Source organism: Canis aureus, chromosome 10 (genome assembly GCF_053574225.1).
Source record: "Canis aureus isolate CA01 chromosome 10, VMU_Caureus_v.1.0, whole genome shotgun sequence".
Lineage (NCBI taxonomy): Eukaryota > Metazoa > Chordata > Mammalia > Carnivora > Canidae > Canis > Canis aureus.
The window spans coordinates 41560534-41580133 of NC_135620.1; the positions used below are offsets into that span (position 1 = coordinate 41560534).

At 36.6% G+C, this 19600-nt stretch overlaps 1 protein-coding gene across 3 annotated transcripts in view; it reads right to left on the bottom strand.

Moving 5' to 3' along the window:
* Positions 1-19600, bottom strand: part of MLLT3 (MLLT3 super elongation complex subunit) — a 280717-nt gene that overhangs the window by 66472 nt on the left and 194645 nt on the right. For all 3 annotated transcript variants that reach the window (XM_077912123.1, XM_077912125.1, XM_077912126.1), the window contains exon 5: positions 9983-10690. In XM_077912123.1, coding sequence (XP_077768249.1) covers positions 9983-10690 — 708 coding nt within the window. The remainder of the gene's footprint in view (positions 1-9982; positions 10691-19600) is intronic.

Sequence of the window (19600 nt, forward strand, 5' to 3'; positions counted from 1 at the left end):
TTAAGTATCTGACCCTTGATAGTAACTCAGACCATGATCTCTGGGTCCTCGGATAGAGCCCCACATCAGGCTCCATGCTCAGTGTGGAGTCTGCTTATCCCTCTCCCTCACCCTTGTGTTCTCTTGTGCTCTATCTCTCTCTCAGGCAAATAAACAAAATCTTAAAGAAAAAAAAAAAAAAAGACCACGGTATCAAGTGAAAGTGTGCAGCACATTCCGAGCAAGAGTAGCGTTCGATAATGCTTCCTTCATTCCTGATAAACCAGTTTGATAAATTCATGGCAGGATTCAATTATAAGATTTCATTCTCAAGTAAGGACAACACAAAATTAGCTACATTTGCCATCAGTTGGTTTTTTTCAAGTTGTTTCCTCTGATCAAGAACGGCTTGTCCTGCTTACTCCACCCCTCATCTCCTCTTATTCATGCCTTTCTTTTCTTCCAAGCTCAGCCTAAATTCTAATTTTGTACCATCTGTACCATCTAACATGGTGTTTATATACAGGAGTATCTACCACATAAATATTTTCTAATGTTACTGAATATCATTAATGCAATCAAAAAATATTTTAAAAAATTAAATGTGCTTAGAAGGAAATGTTTGTGGTTACTCAAAGTGACACAGTGGCTTATCGTATTTTAAAAAATAAAAGCCACAAAATAAAGCAGGTGTCAAAAATTTAATTTCTTCAAATAACAGTACCATAATTCTGAACACTGAGATTCCAAACCAGGGTATCTAGTAATGTATTTATATTTTTAAAATAACATCTTCCATGCTTACTGATTTGATGAACCAATATCATTACAACATCCATAACTAACCAAAGCAATCTACAATGTCAGTGCAATCTGTATCAAAATACCAACAGCATTTCTCACAGAACTAGAAAAATAATACTAAAATCTGTATGGAATATAAAAGACTCCAAATAGCCAAAATAATCTTGAAAACAAAGAAAAAAATTGAAGGTATCACAATTCTAGCTTTCAAGATATACTACAAAGCTGTAGTAATCAAAACAGAAGGGTACTAGCACAAAAAAACAGATATATAGATCAATGGAACAGAACAGAGAGTCCAGAAATAAACCTACACTTTTTTATGGTCAATTAATCTATGACAAGGAGACAAGAATTACAATAGGAAAAAGTCTCTTCAATTAATGGTGTTGGAGAAACTCGACTGCTCCATGCAAAAAAGAAAGAAAAGAAAAGAAAAGAAAAGAAAAGAAAAGAAAAGAAAAGAAAAGAAAAGAAAGAAAGAAAGAAAGAAAGAAAGAAAGAAAGAAAGAAAGAAAGAAAAAAGAAGAAAAAAAAGAAACTAACAAACAAACTGGACCACCCTCTTACAATATACACAAAAATAAACTCAGATGGATTAAGGACCTAAATGTGAGATCTGAAACCATAAAATTCCTAGAAGAAAACATTCAGAGTAATTTCTTTGACATTAGCCATGGAAGCATTTTTCTAGATGTGTCTCCTCTGGCAAGGGAAACAAAAGCAAAATTAAACTATTGGGACTACACCAAAATAAAAAGCTTTTGCACAGGAAACCACCAACAAAACAAAAAAGGCAACCTACTAAACGGGAGAAGATATTTGTAAATGATATATCTGATAATGGGTTAATATCTAAAATATGTAAAGAACTTTTATGACTCAATACCAAAAAGAATCAAATAATCCAATTAAAAACTGGGTAGAGGACCTGAACAGACCAGACCTTTCTCCAAAGAAGATAACCATATTGCTAACAGACTAACCATCAGGGAAATGCAAATCAGACCGACACTACAGTATCACTTCATACCTGTCATAATGGCTAAAATCAAAAATGTAACAAACAAGTATTGACAAGGATATGGAGAAAAAGGAACCCTTGTGTACTGTTGGTGGGAATGCAAACTGGTATAGCTACTGTGGAAAACAGTACGGAAGTGCCTCAAAAAAAATTAAAAATAGAATCTCCATATGATCCAGCAACTAACTCTACTACAGGGTATTTACCACAGGAAAATAAAAACATTAATTCAAAATGATATTTGCACCTCTGTGTTTAGTGCAGCATTATTTATAACAGCCAAGATATGGAAGCAGCCCAAGTGCCCATCAACAAGATGTGGTATGTATATACAGTGGAATACTACTCAGCCATAAAAAATAATGAGCTCTTTCCATTTGCAACAACATGGATGGATCTAGAGGATATGATGCTCAGCAAAATAAGTCAGAGAAAGACAAATACCATATGATTTCATTCATATATAGCATTTAAGAAACAAAACAAAGAAAAGAGAAACACAAAAAAGCAGACTCTAAAATACAGAGAACTGGTGGTTGCCAGAGGGAAGAGGGTAGGGGGATGAGTGAGATAGGTAAAGAGGATCAAGAGTACACTTATCTTGATGAGCACTAATGTACAGAATTGTTGAATCACTATATTATACACTTGAAACTAATATAACATTGTATGCTAATTATACTTGAATTTAAAAATGATTAAATAAATACATCATATCACATCTGAGGACTTCATACATTTTCTCTCTACCAAGAAAGGCAAGAAAATTTCCTTTTCTCTGTGTTACTAATTCTGAATATTTCTCCCTACCCCAGTGGCCCCCCACATCCCTATCCTCTATATCTTCAGAATTCAAAGGCAAAGTTTGTTGTCCCCAAATACTTAAGTAAATGCTTATCGATTTTCTCCTAACACAAGGATCTTCACCTTTATCTGGAACATCTCACTGTGCAGTCACCTTTAGTAACCAAAGTAGCCTCTTAGGGGTGATTTTTCTTTGTGGACCTTGATACTGCCTTTAAAGTTTACAGTCATAAATTGTTACCTACTGAGAACAACTTGTCAAACTTGACTAAATAATTACATAGACACCAAAAGAAAACCACCCTCTGACCTGTCATTGCATTACCTTGTCCCCTAATTCACAGAAAGCATGGCCTACATTTTGAATAACTTACCAACATTATAAAATGAAATTACAAAACATAACTAGAAGATTCAAAAAGAAGTGATCTTCGAACTGTAGGACACCATTTGTTATTTGGTGGCACCTTCTGGGAAAGCTTGATATTGCAGCTCAGCTCTGTTAAACATAAATTCCTCACAAAAGCAAGTGGGAAAATTCTAGGAGCAGGGAAAGAGTGTTGATGACATAATAATGTGAAATCCACAGCCATGAGAGTCTGTTATACTTGAAGCAAGTATGTGTAAAAAGTCAGAGATTCCTGGATGTTTCAAAGCTCCTCCCTCACTTCAGGCTATGTATGTCAAACTCAGCTCTAAGGACAACCTATCACTTCCTGTAGGCTGTTGGTAAAAGCCCAGATCAATAGATAGGTCAAAGAAATATGATTCATAAATGTAACAATATGTTATCAAAGGCTTTCACAGCAGTGATACCAAATTCATGAAATACTTCTCTGCAAATGTAGTATGAATTCATGGGAAAACAAGATTTGCTTCATTACAAAATTCCTCTGGAGTGAACTCTCTGCCAAGTGGAATCAAATTCTGGCTCCACCACATGGCAACTTTGGGTAAGTCTCTTAAACTTTGAGCCTCAGTTTTCCCATCTATAAAAAGGGGACAATAGTACCTCTTTCAGAAAGCTGCTTTGAGGGTTAAATAAGTCAAAACAAGTCAAGTGCTTAGACTGGTGACTAGCACATAGACAGTACTCACTCAAGGCATGTTTAACTACAACTATATGGCCTCCCCTATGGTATGGTAAGGTTGGCCATGAAAAGACCATGTTGAATTGCATCTTTGATTTTGTGTCTAACGATGACAAATGAGACAATCAGGTAAAGATCATGGGCTCTAGAATAAAAAACAACAGTGCAATGACTCGGCAATGCAGCTCTCTTGAAGGAGGCTCATGGAATTTACTGAAAGATCCAATTCAATACAAGTAAGTAAAAATGCAGGGTTTTGGCAATTATTGATGATAACTAACTCTGCAATAATATAATCCCGTCTGTCCATGGCCCCCAGCTACCGAAAGGCTTCTAAAGAATTATTTAAAACCTGAGAAACGATTTAGGTGGAGTATGGTACCCAACCAAGAAAAAGATGAATGAAGCCTCTAACTCTGTTTTAAAGTAAAAAATCTCCCTTTACACTGCTTCAAATCCTTTTTTGGACTAAATCAGGAAAGCGGCTGAGTAAGTGGAACAGTTGATTGGCAGGACCATCCCCCCCTCCCCTCAACCCATCACATCTTACACAAAAGCCATTTGAAAACAAGCCCAGGTGAAATGCCTCCCCGCACCCAACCAAGTTAACCTTCTTCTATTTTCATGCATGTTCCACACCGAGCTGAATCTGGCCGAGAAAGAATTGCAACCCTTCAGGTATGTTTACCTCCAGTTATAAAATGCAGAGAACAGAATCTAGAATGGGAGTCGTGGCCCCCGCCCCCAAGCAGGGCAGCCCTTTAATGAATGGCCTCTCCAGCTGCTCGCTCACCATACTTACAGACTTTACAGCTTTTGCATGTGCTGGAATTACAAGTCATTAAAAAGCCACTTTGAAAACACAATAAAGACCTTCTTCTTGGACTGTTGCAACCTTCCATCACATAAAAACCTGAGGCCACTGCTTCAACAGCAGGACGTTCACTGCCAGCTCCAGACAGTAGGCAAGGAACAGGGTGGGGTGAGAGGAAATGAGGCAGAACAAAAGATGGGAAGTTTCTTTTTCCTTCTTTTTTTCTTTTCAAAAGAAGCTACTACTAAGGTGGCTTGCAGGCTTTATTCTGTGTCAGCACCACTACCCACCCTTGGTAAAAAGCTACCATTCCATGAGATTTCATCTTTTTTCCCTCAGGAAGATTTTATCCAAGAAAACACTTAGGCAAACCAAAGTATCAAAAGACAGGATTATAGCCTCCTTCCTCACCCAGCTGGCCAGAGTATGTAACATTTTACCAAATGTAATCTGCCCACTTTCAAGGAAAGACTATTAGAACCTTTAACATCTGAGCTTTTAAATTACAATTAAATCTCCGTGAAGCACAGCAAAAAGCAAAGGCAATGATAAGGAAATACTACCATAGCCAAATCTGATTATACTTATTCCAATTTTATTTTACTCTTTTTCCCCTACTTCTCTGCTGTGAATACCAAATTTTCTCACATCACAAAACAGTATCAACTCAATAGACTTCTCTTCAGATGCTAAGTCATATAAAAAATCCTAGGAAATCACAGGAAGGGCAATAGATATTTGAGTTCTTTTTAATTGTTAATTAAAGTTTAAACAAGTTAATACAAACTATAATTACAAACTTTCAGCTGACACAGATACAGATCCTCACCCTTCCAGCTGTTAGCATAAGGACAGTTTCCATAAATGACCATTATGACTACAAAATGATAATTTCCTAAACTAAGAACAGCTTTCCTCCAATGGGAATTATCTAGGTCCTTGAAGGTAAAATATTCTTAATGCTAACATTTATGTACATAGCAAAAACATGTTATCATGTTTTCTGCATTTGCCAAATGCTCACCCACTATAAACCAGTCCTTCTGCCCCCCCTACTCATACAACTTGTAACTCTTGAATTCCATAGGGGGAAAAAATCACTGATGGACTTCATGTAACAAAACTAAATTTCTTTAGAAAAGAAAAAACACTTCAGAGATGTATTTTCAAATGATTCTGTAAAAAATAAAAATAAAATAAAATAAAATAATTAATTAATTAAATGATTCTTTGTAACATTAATAATAACCCAGAGGTAAGTCATTTCTTTGGATGTCTTTCTTTAATATGAATAGCAATAAAAAAACAACTAAGTGCCTAACCTAACACAGTGCTAGCTATGTTCTTGTCCTTTATCTATTTTAATTAAAAAGCTAAAGATCCTGGGAAACTTTGGCTTAATTTGTGATTTAAAATTTACACTCTTCATCCTGTATTTTTCCACTCACTATACAACAAATGCATATCAATATCAAGGCCATATACCTCAAGACAAAATTGAGAGCAATAGGACATAGATGCCTATTTCAAGTACTTTTCCCCCTTGAAAACATATAACCCACGCCCTTGAAAAAGGACACGAAAATTCTAAATTATTTTTGAAAGCAAAAAATCTCTTGCAAAGCTATAGGTTATAAAGGTTTCCAGAAGTCACATCATACATAATCATGGCTAACTAATATTTTTTGCCTAATGTGCTATGTGCTTTCTCCAGACTGATCTTTTTCACAATAATCCTACATAGTAAAACACTATTATGATATCCATCCTACAAAAGAACTAAGAAACACAAAAGGTTAAAGTGCTTGCCCAAGATTACCGGAAGAGCTGGGCTTCAAAATACCCCCTAATACCACAGGACAAGCTCCTAATTTCTTGATTACTTGACTGACTACCTACCTACCGGCCTAAGCACTTGACAAATAAGTGATCACTCAAAAGACACATAGACCATATAAGGATGGATGTACTTCTACTTTTCTATGCAAAATATATAAAAATCTTAACCAAAAAGAACCGTATGAACAATCTAAGCTTTCTACTCAATCTTAAGAACACTGATTTTATTTTTATATAAAACCAGAATCTAACTTAATTATGCAAAAGCTTCTTTAAAAAGTTCTTCCTTTTAATTGTAACTAATGTGTACTGAGGTAAGATGTTTACTTCCCAGGCTTGCCAGGTATATAATCTTTTCTTCCTAGCCCTTCCTAATTCTTCACATTCTTTCAATTTCTTTTCTTCCTCTTTCGTCTGTTTCCAAGTTATCCATGATCTCTGCTCGTTGTGTCTAAAATTACCCCCCTACCCCATATGCCGAAAGTGAACACAAATCTGGCTCATATTCAAGTAACAAAGCTGGAAAGGATGTTAGAGAGATCAGGTCATCTTATCACACTTACTCAGATGCAGACACACTTACCACCATGACATTGTGAACAGTGCCCCCTGAAAAGTTGGGTCCCAAGCTATCAAATCCCTTACTGGCCAAGGAAGGATTTGGGCTCCTCACTGCTCTCCATTACAATGGCCTCCCATTCCTTCTGTCTTGCCCACAGGAGGGACACCAGGTAGGAAGAAGGCCAAACAAACATGATTTCTACTATTGGATAAAGGGAATTTCAGCCCCCCTTTATCTCCTTTACTCACAGAAAGGTGTTTTGGGCCCTGGCTTATTTAGAACCACTTTGTCAATTTTCTTTGTCTCTACCACCTACATTTCAGAGAATTAAACCAACAACAGCAACAGTAAAAGCACTACTACCAGAAAACCGATAAAGAAAATACATTTGTTGTGTTTTATACCCAAATAATGCCCAAAAGTCTTTAGAGGCTTTCTCTGTAATGATGGGCAGAACCCACTATAAAAACTCCTATAACAATCACTGGATATGTGGCTCTACTATGCCATGAACGGTTTTTGAAAACTTGCTAACTACTGTAAGGAATTATAATTCTAACTCTTCACTCCAAAAGATTTTTTAAGATATTGCTTTGGATAAATATACTAAGTTGAACATGAAGTTTATGAAAAACCGTATCTTATAAATCATATATAAAAGGGAGGGAGCAAGAGAAAATGAAAACAAGAACACAGAGTTATCTAAAAAAGATGATTATTTGTGATAATTTCATGTAGAGCTTTGCTTTATGAATGTCATTTGATCTTCTCATAAATCAGCAAACATAAAAGAAAGATGCCTTTCAGAATTTTGACGATGACATACTATAAGGAATACACACAACCTATGACATAAAATTTTTACAAACCCTTACTTATCCACACTAATTACAGTGTATTCTGATTTTTCTTAATACTGCTAATGACATGCTAAATTGGTTTCATGGCTCACCAGTGAATCACAAGCCACAATTTGAAAACCTCTGCTCTAAAAGAATCATAATATGTCAGAATATAGAAAGACAAAGTTGCTAAACCTGACAATCTTCATAGACTAATCACATCCCAAGAGGCTCAATGAACACTTTTGGGTGATTTGAAATAAAAGTCAAACACAAAAAATTTCCAAATAACATCTTAAGCATTAAGAACGAATTTTATACTAAGAAGAGACTAAGTAAAAAGCACAGGAGGAAAAAGAAATGCTTGAGATACTGGAAGAAACCCATTAGTTCTCATCTCCATTCAATAAACTATCACTAAAAAACATTGACCAAACACGGGAACAAATTACCCCAATCTCGTGTATTTTAATACTCTACTCCCAATCTGATCCTCTATTAAAATTTCAAGATTAGAGACGGCTGGGTGGCTCAGTCAATTAAACGATCAACTCTTGGTTTCAGCTCATGTCATGACCTCAAGGTTGTGGGACCAAAACTCATGTTGGGCTCCACATTGAGCACAGTCTGCTTCAGATTCTCTCTCTCTCCCCTTCTGCTCCCCACCCTCCACTCGCTCATGCTCTAGCTCTCTAAAATAAATTAAAATCTTTTTTTTTTTCAAAGTCAAGATTAGCTATAGAGGATAGTAGAGACAACTGATGCCATGTCCTAACCGTGGCTGCCCTTCTTCCCACCACAAATGCATAAGGGAGAATCTGCTACTAAATCCTCCTACCTCTGCCAGTATTTGAATTAGAAACATGTGTATATGGTGAACTCATGGGACAAAAAGAGAAATAGTCTCAAACTGATATCTTTTAACCAGATATCTTCCTTGATCATTGTCTAGAAATAATGGCAAGTCAAAGTAAGGAGATTATTTGGACTGATTGTGATTAATAAGCAACTAAAGAAGGCAAAAGTGTGTTAAAAAAAAAAAAAAGTGACCATGATTTCAGAGTAAATAATGTTCATTCTCTAGAAGTGGAATGGAATACTTTTCAAATTACTAATAGTTCTGTTGCTAGAAGCGTAAAATTTCTTACACTGGTGGAAAATTAGATAGACAACATGAAAATCCCTCCCAACTCTGAGGAATCTGTATTAGTTTAAACCTTAAATCAGACAACATTTCAGAGGGATATTAGATGGTCACATGGTCTTTTAGGCATCCACAAAAGATAATCCTGCCCATCAGCAAAAACACAATGAAGATTGCATTCCTCATCCCCTCCCAAATCAATGGCTAGCCAATGAAAAAGAAATTAAATGTTTCATTTTCAAAATACCACCACTTGGTTTCATGAACACATGTAAGTCAAAATCTACCAAATTATTCATTTTAAATATATATGGTATATTACAACATGAATTAAAATAAAACTGTTAAAAAAAAAAAAAACTATTACCAGCTTTCCATCTTTGTAAACAAATTACTTGATTGCACTGACCAAAAAGATCAACATTATAACCGCACCCAATATTTTCTAACTTTCTCTCTTAAATTTATCTCTCATATTACTAAGTTTATTACATTCTTCTCACTCTCCTAAATCAGTAATCACTGAAAAAGCATAGTAACTAAGCTCTAATGAGCATCTCAATTTTTCTGCTGCTATTCAAATGGCCCATTATTATGCTATGGAAAGTATCTTTCCTTTAACAATTTAAATCACAAAAAAAAAAAAAAAAAAAAAAAATTTAAATCACAACCCAGGGATCCCTGGGTGGCGCAGCGGTTTGGCGCCTGCCTTTGGCCCAGGGCGCGATTCTGGAGACCCAGGATCGAATCCCACATCGGGCTCCCGGTGCATGGAGCCTGCTTCTCCCTCTGCCTGTGTCTCTGCCTCTCTCTCTCTCTCTGTGACTATCATAAATAAATAAATAATTTAAAAAAATTTAAAAAAATAAATAAATAAAAAAAAATAAATCACAACCCAAATGTCTGCAGGATTTCATTTCCTTCTTTCCATTAGTTAAGAAATTCATTTCTAGGCACTTCCATGCTACCATTTCATGGTTTAGCTGTCATTCTCTTCCCTCACTCTTTATCCTGCAGCCATGTGAAATAGACTCTGAAGACTAACAAGGTAAAGATGGGAAACCAACAAGGCTACTCACATCAGATTTAGAGGACATGTTCTCCTCCACGTCAGAATCGTTGGGATCCACAATATCATCAAATGGCGGTAAGGTTGATTTCTTCTTCTCGGATGTCTCACTTTCAATTTTGACCTTTCCCATCTTGACATGAGATTTATCTTTTATCTGTTTTTTGTCGGCAGAACAAGTGAGAATCAGTGGTGGTGCGCTAGAAAAACTTTTAAATAAAGCCTCTGAGCTACTCTTTTTCCTTTTTTTGGCTGAGAGTTCTTCAGAATCTGAAATGGGTGGCCTTTTACTAGGAGCCTTCTTGTCTTGCTGTCCACTGGTGATAGTGAGTAAGTTACTGTCTGGTTTTGGCTCTTTTGACATGGGTTTCGGTTCCTTGAAGGCCATCTTAGGAACGATTTTTTCTTCTTTCAGTGGTTTATTTTCTTTGGGTTTCTTAGAGGATTCTTTGGAAGATTTGTTGTGATCCCTGGAAGGTTCTTTGAAGGCACTTTTATGTTCTCTGGAGTCTTTAGAAGGTTTTTCCTTGTGCTCCTTCATTAATTTGTGAGGCTTTGAAAAACTGGTGCTGCTGCTGCTGCTGCTGCTGCTACTGCTGCTGCTGCTGCTGCTGCTGCTGCTGCAGCTACTGCTGCTGCTGCTGCTACTGCTGCTGCTGCTGCTGCTGCTGCAGCTACTGCTGCTGCTGCTGCTGGTGTGGATGCTCCTGTTAGGGTCCTGCAGAAACAGGACAAGAAGATGTGACTCAGAGCTGCAGAAAACGAGGAGGTGCAAGCCAGCTTCCTGGCATTTTCCACCTATACAAAGAGGACCCCTCTTTGATTGCTCTCAGATGCATTATAAGAGATACCCAGAACCTCAGTATAACAGGTGGGGATGGGGTGTGAGTAAGGGCCATGATGGTCAAGGAATTCAGGGAAGCCAGTTGTTTACCTCATCAGGACAAGCATGGTGCTCAAAACATCTCAGTTCAACAAATGTTCACTGAATACCTGTTCTAGAAGCTATATAGAAGGATAATACATGGCCCCTATTCTTAATAACCAGGACGTAACTAAGAGCTGTGGTGGTTCTAAGAGCTACCGATAACGTGGTAAGACAACAAAAACAAGGAGGTAATAAATTCTGTGGGAGGTGCGGGACAAGAATAATTCAGAAATTTATGGAGAACTCACATCTAAAACTAGATCCTCAAGGATAAGCAGGCCATTACTAGGAAGAGAAGAATGAGAAAGTACTTGGAGACCAGGGACTAGAGTGAACCAAAACAATGAGGGATCAAAGCACAGCTTATACTTGGGAAGCAGCATTTAGCTACAGCAAAGATTGAGAATGAGGCAGAAAAATAGCGAAGGGTCATAGAGTGAGCTGGATAATACTAAGATTTAAATGGCTTTTTAATATAAAGAATCACAAGACTCAAGAAAGAAAATAATTCTCCATCTGAGATAAAAAGCAATTATTTTTTGATGTCCAAATTTCAACAGTTATGGAATATGTCTCCATCCACTAGCAAAGAAAAAAATATCTAACAGAACAAAGATTTTACCTAATAGATACTAAATGGACTGAAAAGTTTGTAGTAATTACTGTTGGGCAATGATGAGGAAAGGGTTCCTCACTGCTTATTCCATTCCAAATGTGTTACCTATTTTTTCACTCATATAAGTACCTCAGAATATATAACCTATATAGAGTCTTTCTATTTAGGGGCACCTGGGTGGCTCAGTAAGCTGAGTATCTGCCCTCACCTCAGGTCATGATCCCAGGGTCCTGGGATCAAGCCTCTCAGCAGGAAACCTGCTTCTTCCCTTCCTCTCCCTCTGCCTGCCACTCCCCCTACTTGTGCATGCACATGCGCACACATGTGCGCGTGCGCTCTCTCTCTCTCTCTGTCAAATAATTTTTTTTAAAAAAAGAAACTTTCTATTTAGGAACAAAATTTAAATCCATACTTAACATATTTTTTTTAATTTTTTTTTTTATGATAGTCGCAGAGAGAGAGAGAGAGAGAGAGAGAAAGAGGCAGAGACACAGGCAGAGGGAGAAGCAGGCTCCATGCACCGGGAGCCCGACATGGGACTCGATCCCGGGTCCCCAGGATCGCGCCCTGGGCCAAAGGCAGGCGCCAAACCGCTGCGCCACCCAGGGATTCCCCCATACTTAACATATTTTTGAACCCCTACCATTAATACTAAGAATACAAAACAGAAGTAAATCCTGAAGATGTAAAAAATCCACACTAATACTATAAAAGAAAAGCTCTTTATTGCTTACTTCCACTTCCTAATGGAACCAATGACAAATGTCCAAATTTTCATCTAGAACTTACATCTCCATGGTTTGGTAATTGTGCTGTACATCTAACTTACCCACTTAAATCCATGATACATAAGCCAATCTTATATCCCTTCAATATCTAGCATGATACAGAAAAGATACTGCGCAGAGGTTATGCTTTTCACTAAAACGAACAATACTTTAAGAATCTATGCCCCCCAAAAAAGAAAGAAGAGGAAAGAATGTACATGAATGAACATCGAAAAGTAATAATCAATGTGAAGGAAAGAATCTAAAAGGCAACCTATAGAATGGGAGAAGATATTTGCAAATGACATATACATATATACACACACACACACACACATAATGGAATATTCTTCAGCCATAAAACAGTGAAATCTTGTCATTTGCAACAACGTCAATGGAACTATAGAGTATTATGTTAAGCAAAATAAATCAGTCCAAGAAAAACAAATACCACATGATTTCACTTATTTTTTTTTTTTAAAGTAGCCCAAGGTGGGACCTGAACTCATGACCGTGAGATCAAGAGCTGAGCTGAAATCAAGAATTGGACACTTAACCAACTGAGCCACCCATGTACCCCAATATATGGAATTTAAGAAACAAAACAAACAAATATAAGGTGGGAGGGGGGCACCAAGAAACAAGACTCTTAACTATAGAAAACTGATGGTTAACAGAAGGGAGGTGAATGGGCAAAAATAGGTGATTAGGATTAAGGAGGACACTTGTGAGGAGCACCAGTTGTTGTATTCAAAAATCACTAAATTCTACACCTGAAACTAATATTACATTGTATGTTAACTTACTGGAATTTAAATAAAAACTTGAAGAAAAACAAGACAGTAATACTCAAAATGAAAAATCATTATCCTATGTTAGTGAAATTATGTATTTTTTTCTTCTCACAATTTTTTTTCTCATTTGCTCACCACCAACAACAAAATGATATATAGCAATTACTCCACTGATTTTTCTCAAGGGAGCATTTGTTTTCAAACTTCTAAAATGGATAAAGTTACTATGCAAAAACATGCTTTTATGCATCAAACTAGATGATTCCTTATAAAACATCTCAATCTGAGATTTAAAAGCAGAATGCTAAAGATAGTATTCATATTACTGAAACTACATTATTTTATAAATTCTATTACAAGACATTTCCTGGCATGTTAAGCAATACTATGAATAATTAAAATAAAGTATAATGGGCAAACTAAATTAAGGAAGAACATTTGAAATCTAATATCCTTGAGTTTGTTTTTAAATTGGTTTGTTGACTCACTGAATTTTGGTAATTTGCAATCAGTATTCTAATTATGGCTCTAGAACACCCAAGCACTGCTGCTTAATATTCATCCTTCATGGAGTATTACACATATTTTTATAAATGTGACTTTTAAAAATACAGATTTTTACCTACCAACATGTTTTCTAATATTAAGCATTTAAAAAAAAAAACAGTAAATTTTGTACCAAAAAAAAAAAAAAAAAAACCTTCTACAGGAGTCCTTTCACGATTTATTTTTAAAACCTTTTTGTAGGATAAACCAGAATTCTTAATGCAAGTACACAGTGGTATATGACACAGACTCTTGTGTGTCAGATAGTTTAAGTTCTTTTCTTAATTACATACATATGATGTTAAGCATAAAACTTCAAAAATGTCATAACTTTTTACTCCCACATTGGTCTAGGTATTTAATGCCCACTGTCAGCTTTTCACCAACTCAACAAATATTCACAGAAGCAAACTACCCAGCTGTTTTTGCTGCTGCCCCTTTACCTAAAAGCTTTCTTTAAATTAAGAAGTAAAAAGAAAAACATTTTCCCTAACAACACCCCAGGTAAATATTTAGGAAATAAGAAAAAGGTGGAAGAATGGTTCCTAGAATACAGGACGTCGTCTTAGCCCTGGCCAGTAATAAATTACAAAGTTCAGGTGCCCTGTCCCCCAGCTCCATAGTCATACATGCAATAATTGTAAAACCAAGGCTTAGACACAAAGTCAGGAATTAAACTGTTACTGACCCAGAATAAAAGCTTTTACTGATTCTCAGCCTATCTATACTATATATATTGGGAGATAAGTCACTGGCTTTTTAAAATTGTTACTGAACTATTAACCTCAACATTAAGTGCCACTAAGCAGAACAGACTAATTACTATTCAATGTGAAGTTTACACTTTATGTAATTCAAATTCTCTTTGCCTGAGGCTCATTAGGACAAACTGAGTATCAATATTAGGGAGAGTAAGTGTGCATAATTCAAATCTCAAATATTTAAGGCAAATGAGTATTTAAACATATACATATTTGCACTAACTTTACTACCTGTGAATATAGGGTACAGTATTTTCTTTCATCCTCTCAGATTCTACTGAATGCTTCCTTGTTTTAATTTTCTGGAAGAGAACAGGTCCTTTTAATGTATAATCTCTTCTAATACTACTTGTCAGCAACTCTAGTAGATAGCTTGCGAAAAGGTCTTAACTAGAGGACAAAATAAGTTTTTCTGATTATATGTGGCTTCCAATTACTGGGTTATCACCATTTCTTCCTAATACCACTCATAATGCAAAGCTCATTCTTTCTCCAGCTCCTGTCTCTTCTCTTTACCTATGCTTTTATTCCTGGTATCTGCCCTACTTCAACTGGCTTTTGTGTTGTGCAAGATGTTCAGATCATTCATATCTTGTTCAATGAAATTTGCATACGGACAAATAATCTCTCCCAGAAGAGTTTTATTTATCCAAAAGCAATAAACTCTCCTTTAAAGGGTTATTTGTTCACAGTGCATCTGAAAAGGACACTTCTTAGAAACTGTAATATAGTCCAAAGAGTTTATGCATATGAAAGGCTGGGTAAAACAGTCAAAGATCAATTTTCAAACTAAAAATCTCTCCTGTAACACCATTAAACACATGAAAAATTTCAGAGGGGTGAAAGACCATTTGCAGCTATGAATAAAGTATAAAAATTCAGGATTCTGGGGAAAGAAGGGACCTTAAATTGGATTTACCTCCCCCAACTTTAATCCCAAATCCAACTCATTTACCTTCTTCAACAGTCAGCTCTAGGAAATAACAGATAGTGAATGAGGCCTAAGGAACGTGGCCATAAGATTACAGGCATCTTGAAAGAGGACTGATATAAATAAGGCTTGCTCTGCTCTGGGCTCTAAGCAAGACACAGAAGAGTTGTACACACAGATGATGTGCACAAATATGGTCAGCCTCCCTGCTCCAAGAGGGTCTCCCATGTGTGTACACATGAAATACACAACATGCCTCTCTTATAGGAGAGGCTGAGATGCCTGTAGCGGTAGCTCATCACTTATAGGATTACAAAAATCTAAGGTCTCATAACAAATCACCCTGAAGCCCAATGCACATATCAATAACATAGCTAAGAGTCGGTGAGAGTAGGAGAGAGCAGCCTCCCAGATCTTCTGAAGGACACATACGAAACACTGAAGTCAAAAATAGTATGATTACTTAAGAAGAGGCACACACAGAGCAAAAAAATAATTTCTATGGATTTAAAATATTAGCTGATGTAAAATTTAAAAATAAACCTCTCAAGGTAAATAATTTAGTAGATAATCTAAAGAACAAGATAGACTCTAGATGGTGGCATAAAGGATTAACTGGAAGAAATCTCAAAGTATAAAGTAAAGATACAAAGAGATGAAAATCGTTAGTGGCAAAGAGAAGAAACCTGAAGAACAGACTGAGGAGCCCTAACTGACATACCAACCATACAGAGTTCCAGGACAGTCTCTGGAAGGAGAAAAAGGAAAAGAGAGGAGAGAGGCCAGAGTTAAAGTAATATGGGAAAAAAAGTGAAGACTGAATTGTGAGTTCACAGGGCACTTCAAAGATCCTGGCAGGACTAATAAAAGAGACAAGCTCAAGAACGTCATGCTAAAATTCCTCAACTTTAAGGATAAAAGAAAATTTTACAAGTTACCAGAAAGAATAATTACTTAACACTTAAGAAGAATGAAATTACATGGGACTCTGTAACAGTGGAACTGAGAACAGAAAAATCAAGACGACTGGGAGAAAAGGCAGAACCAGCCAAACATCCTACACACAGAGTCAGTGTGAAAGAAGTGTGTGCCAAAATTTAAGGATTCAAAGAGCACATCACCCACTGCCCCATCTAAGGAAAGGACTTGAGAAGGGATTTTAACTAAACAGTAACTGAATTAGAAATGAGAACTTTCATGTGTAGGAAGGTGAAGAAAAGAGGAAAGAGGAGGGCAATGCACCTTACCTTGAGAGAGGCAGAGACATAGGCATAGGGAGAAGCAGGCTCCCTTCAGGGAACCTAATGCAGAACTCGATCCTGGAACCCCAAGATCACGATCTGGGCCAAAGGCACAGACACTCCACCACTGAGCCACCCAAGCACCCTTGCACCTTGCCTTCTATACAGAAATAAATTGAAATGGATAATCACCCATCTGGAATACATAGTAGCAGTGCTCAATGTGAATTCCTGACACGCAAAAAAAAGCTAACAAAAATCTGGATCTAAAAAATTAAATTATCTCTGTAGAATTTTAGGTATGTAAGAAAAGGTTTGAGTATCAAGGTGTAAGAAAATGTTGGTATCATTTTTACAGGGTAAAGTAGAAAAAAAATTGGATTATGAGCCATTGAAAGGGAAGGTGGCCAATAATGAAATGGAAAAGTACAGAACTGCCACATAAACAGGAGGAAACTCAAAATTGAGTATCAACTTGAAAATAAAAGTGAAATTCAGAAAAATGGAAAAAGTCACAAATATAAATAATGAACAAGGCAAAAAGTAATAAAATCAAGTATTACTCACAGAATAAAAAAGGAAGCTGAATTCTCCCACTGAAAGACAGATTGTTAGACTGGATTAAAAAGACAAAGAGCATATACAGACTGCTCGTAAGAAATACAACATCAAACAACTGAGAAAAGTTTTAAGATGAAGGAATGGGCCAAGAACTATCCACTAATTGGCCCCAAAAGAAAGAAAAGCATGAGTGCTACATTCATATCATACAAAGTAGAATTCAAGGTTAAGAGGACCAAATGGCATAAACAGTTTACAAGCTATGTTATATAAAAAGTAAAAGGTATTGAGTATTTAAGAAAAACTTGAAAAACATTTCATTGAAATGAGAAATCATCTTTGTCAGAAATGGGCAGATTTAATGAAATGAGTATAGACATAGTGAAACTGGCTGAAACAGGGCAGCTGGTGGCTCAGCGGTTTAGCACCGCCATCCAGCCCAGGGTGTGACCCTGGAGACCTGGGATTGAGTCCCGCGTCGGACTACCTGCTTGGAGCCTGCTTCTCCCTTGGCCTATGTCTCTGCTTCTCTTCTCCCTGTGTCTCTGATGAGTAAATAAATAAAACCTTAAAAAATAAAAAATCAACTAGATAAGGTGAAGTTACTTGAATTTAAAATCATGATACAGGGCAGCCTGGGTGGCTCAGCAGTTTAGCGCCACTTTCGGCCCAGGGCCTGATTCTGGAGACCTGGGATCCAGTCCCATGTCAGACTCCTTGCATGGAGCCTGCTTCTCCCTCTGCCTGTGTCTCTGCCTCTCTCTCTCTCTCTCTCTCCCTCTCTCTCTGTCTCTGTGTCTCTCATGAATAAATAAATAAAAATCTTTTTAAAAAATAAAATCATGATATATTATAAAAGAAATAAATTGAAGGGTTAGTAATTTATAAATATTTAAAAATAGGTAGAATAAATACCCTCAAAAAACAGCCACAGAGTTGGGAGGGGGAAGATGGGTGGAATTGGAAGAATGGTGGAACAAAGTGGACTGATTATTTTTATGAGCTTTTTAGCACCATCTTACTATAAATGTCTTATGAAAAAAATATTTAACAACAAGACTATGTAGAACAACAACTAGTAGAACTAATGAAGAAAAAAAATTAACCAGAATTGATTTGAACACTAAGGCTAAAACTGGAAGCAACAAGGTCCAAAATTTAACATTTATCAGTCAATGGGTAGGAAGATAAAAGAACATTACAGGAGTGGAAAAGAAACGGCACTTGAGAATAGCAACAGGCATCTTTCATTCAATAACAATCTAAATGGCCTGTATATAAAAAGCACAAAAAATATTTACACATATATGAGAAAAAAAAGAAGTCTGCTGTTACAGAGCACAATGTTTTGGAAGGTTTTACTTCTTTTGTTTCTTTATAATGTTGTAATATTTTGGGGAGTTATACTCAACCAGGAAGTTAGAAGGAACTCTGCAATATACCTGCACAGCTCAGGGAAGAAAAATAAAGCCTCCTCTAGACTTGGCTAGGAAGGAGTAACAGACAGATTGAGGAAAATGAAGAATCACATCCTCAAATTCCTAAATTTTCCTGGATCTGTATACTAGTCAACTAATAAAGATATAACTATAGCCATACTATAAAAATATAGTTAAGGTGGGATTTTGCACAAATGACAAAAGATACAGCAATCACTCTATTAAGCATAAGCCAACAAGTAACACGAAAGAGAATCAAAAGATGATATTGATCATACAAGGAGAGAAGCTAGAAGAGTAATGGATTCCCCTCAGCCATACCAAACTATGAGTTTTGCCCATTCTTTATTAAGATAGATTGGCCCTAAAAACAGGTACAAAGAGCAATTATGTCTGGGAAACAAAGGAGACACACTTAGGAGGAAGTCAATATGAATTACTATTCATTTTAAGAAGATCATCAGGTAGCAATGTGGTAGAGAGGCTGTAGGTGGGTACGGAGTGAAGAAAGGCCACTTAGAGGAGTACTGCACTGGGGGGATGGTGGTCATGGTGGCAGTGTAATTGGTTTAACTAAATGCTTCCTAGTCCAGACTCTGATGTAACAGCCTTCCAATGACTAACTCAACAATATTGGGAAGTAGCTATTATTAGTTCCATTTAACAAGAGAAGAGTCTGAGGCACAGAAACCAATGTGCCCAAAGACATATGTATAATTAGTGGTGGAATTGAGATTCAAGCTCAGGCTGTCTGGTTCCAATGCTTCATACTCTCAACCAGTATACTTCTACCAATGTCTCAGAGGTCAGTTGGTTTTGAAACCAACTTGCCAATTTAACCTGATCTGGAAATGATGGGTAGAAAGGAGGAGAGGCTCAATGACTTTAAAAGAACACTGAATATGCCTGCCACCTAGGCAGAACTACATAAAGGAAATTCTACTTAGTTCTATTAGAGGGGGTACAACACAGTTTTTGGTAAGTGGCAAATAACTTATTCTGAAATCAGAGGCTCTTCCTATATATGTTTCAAGTAGCTTAAAC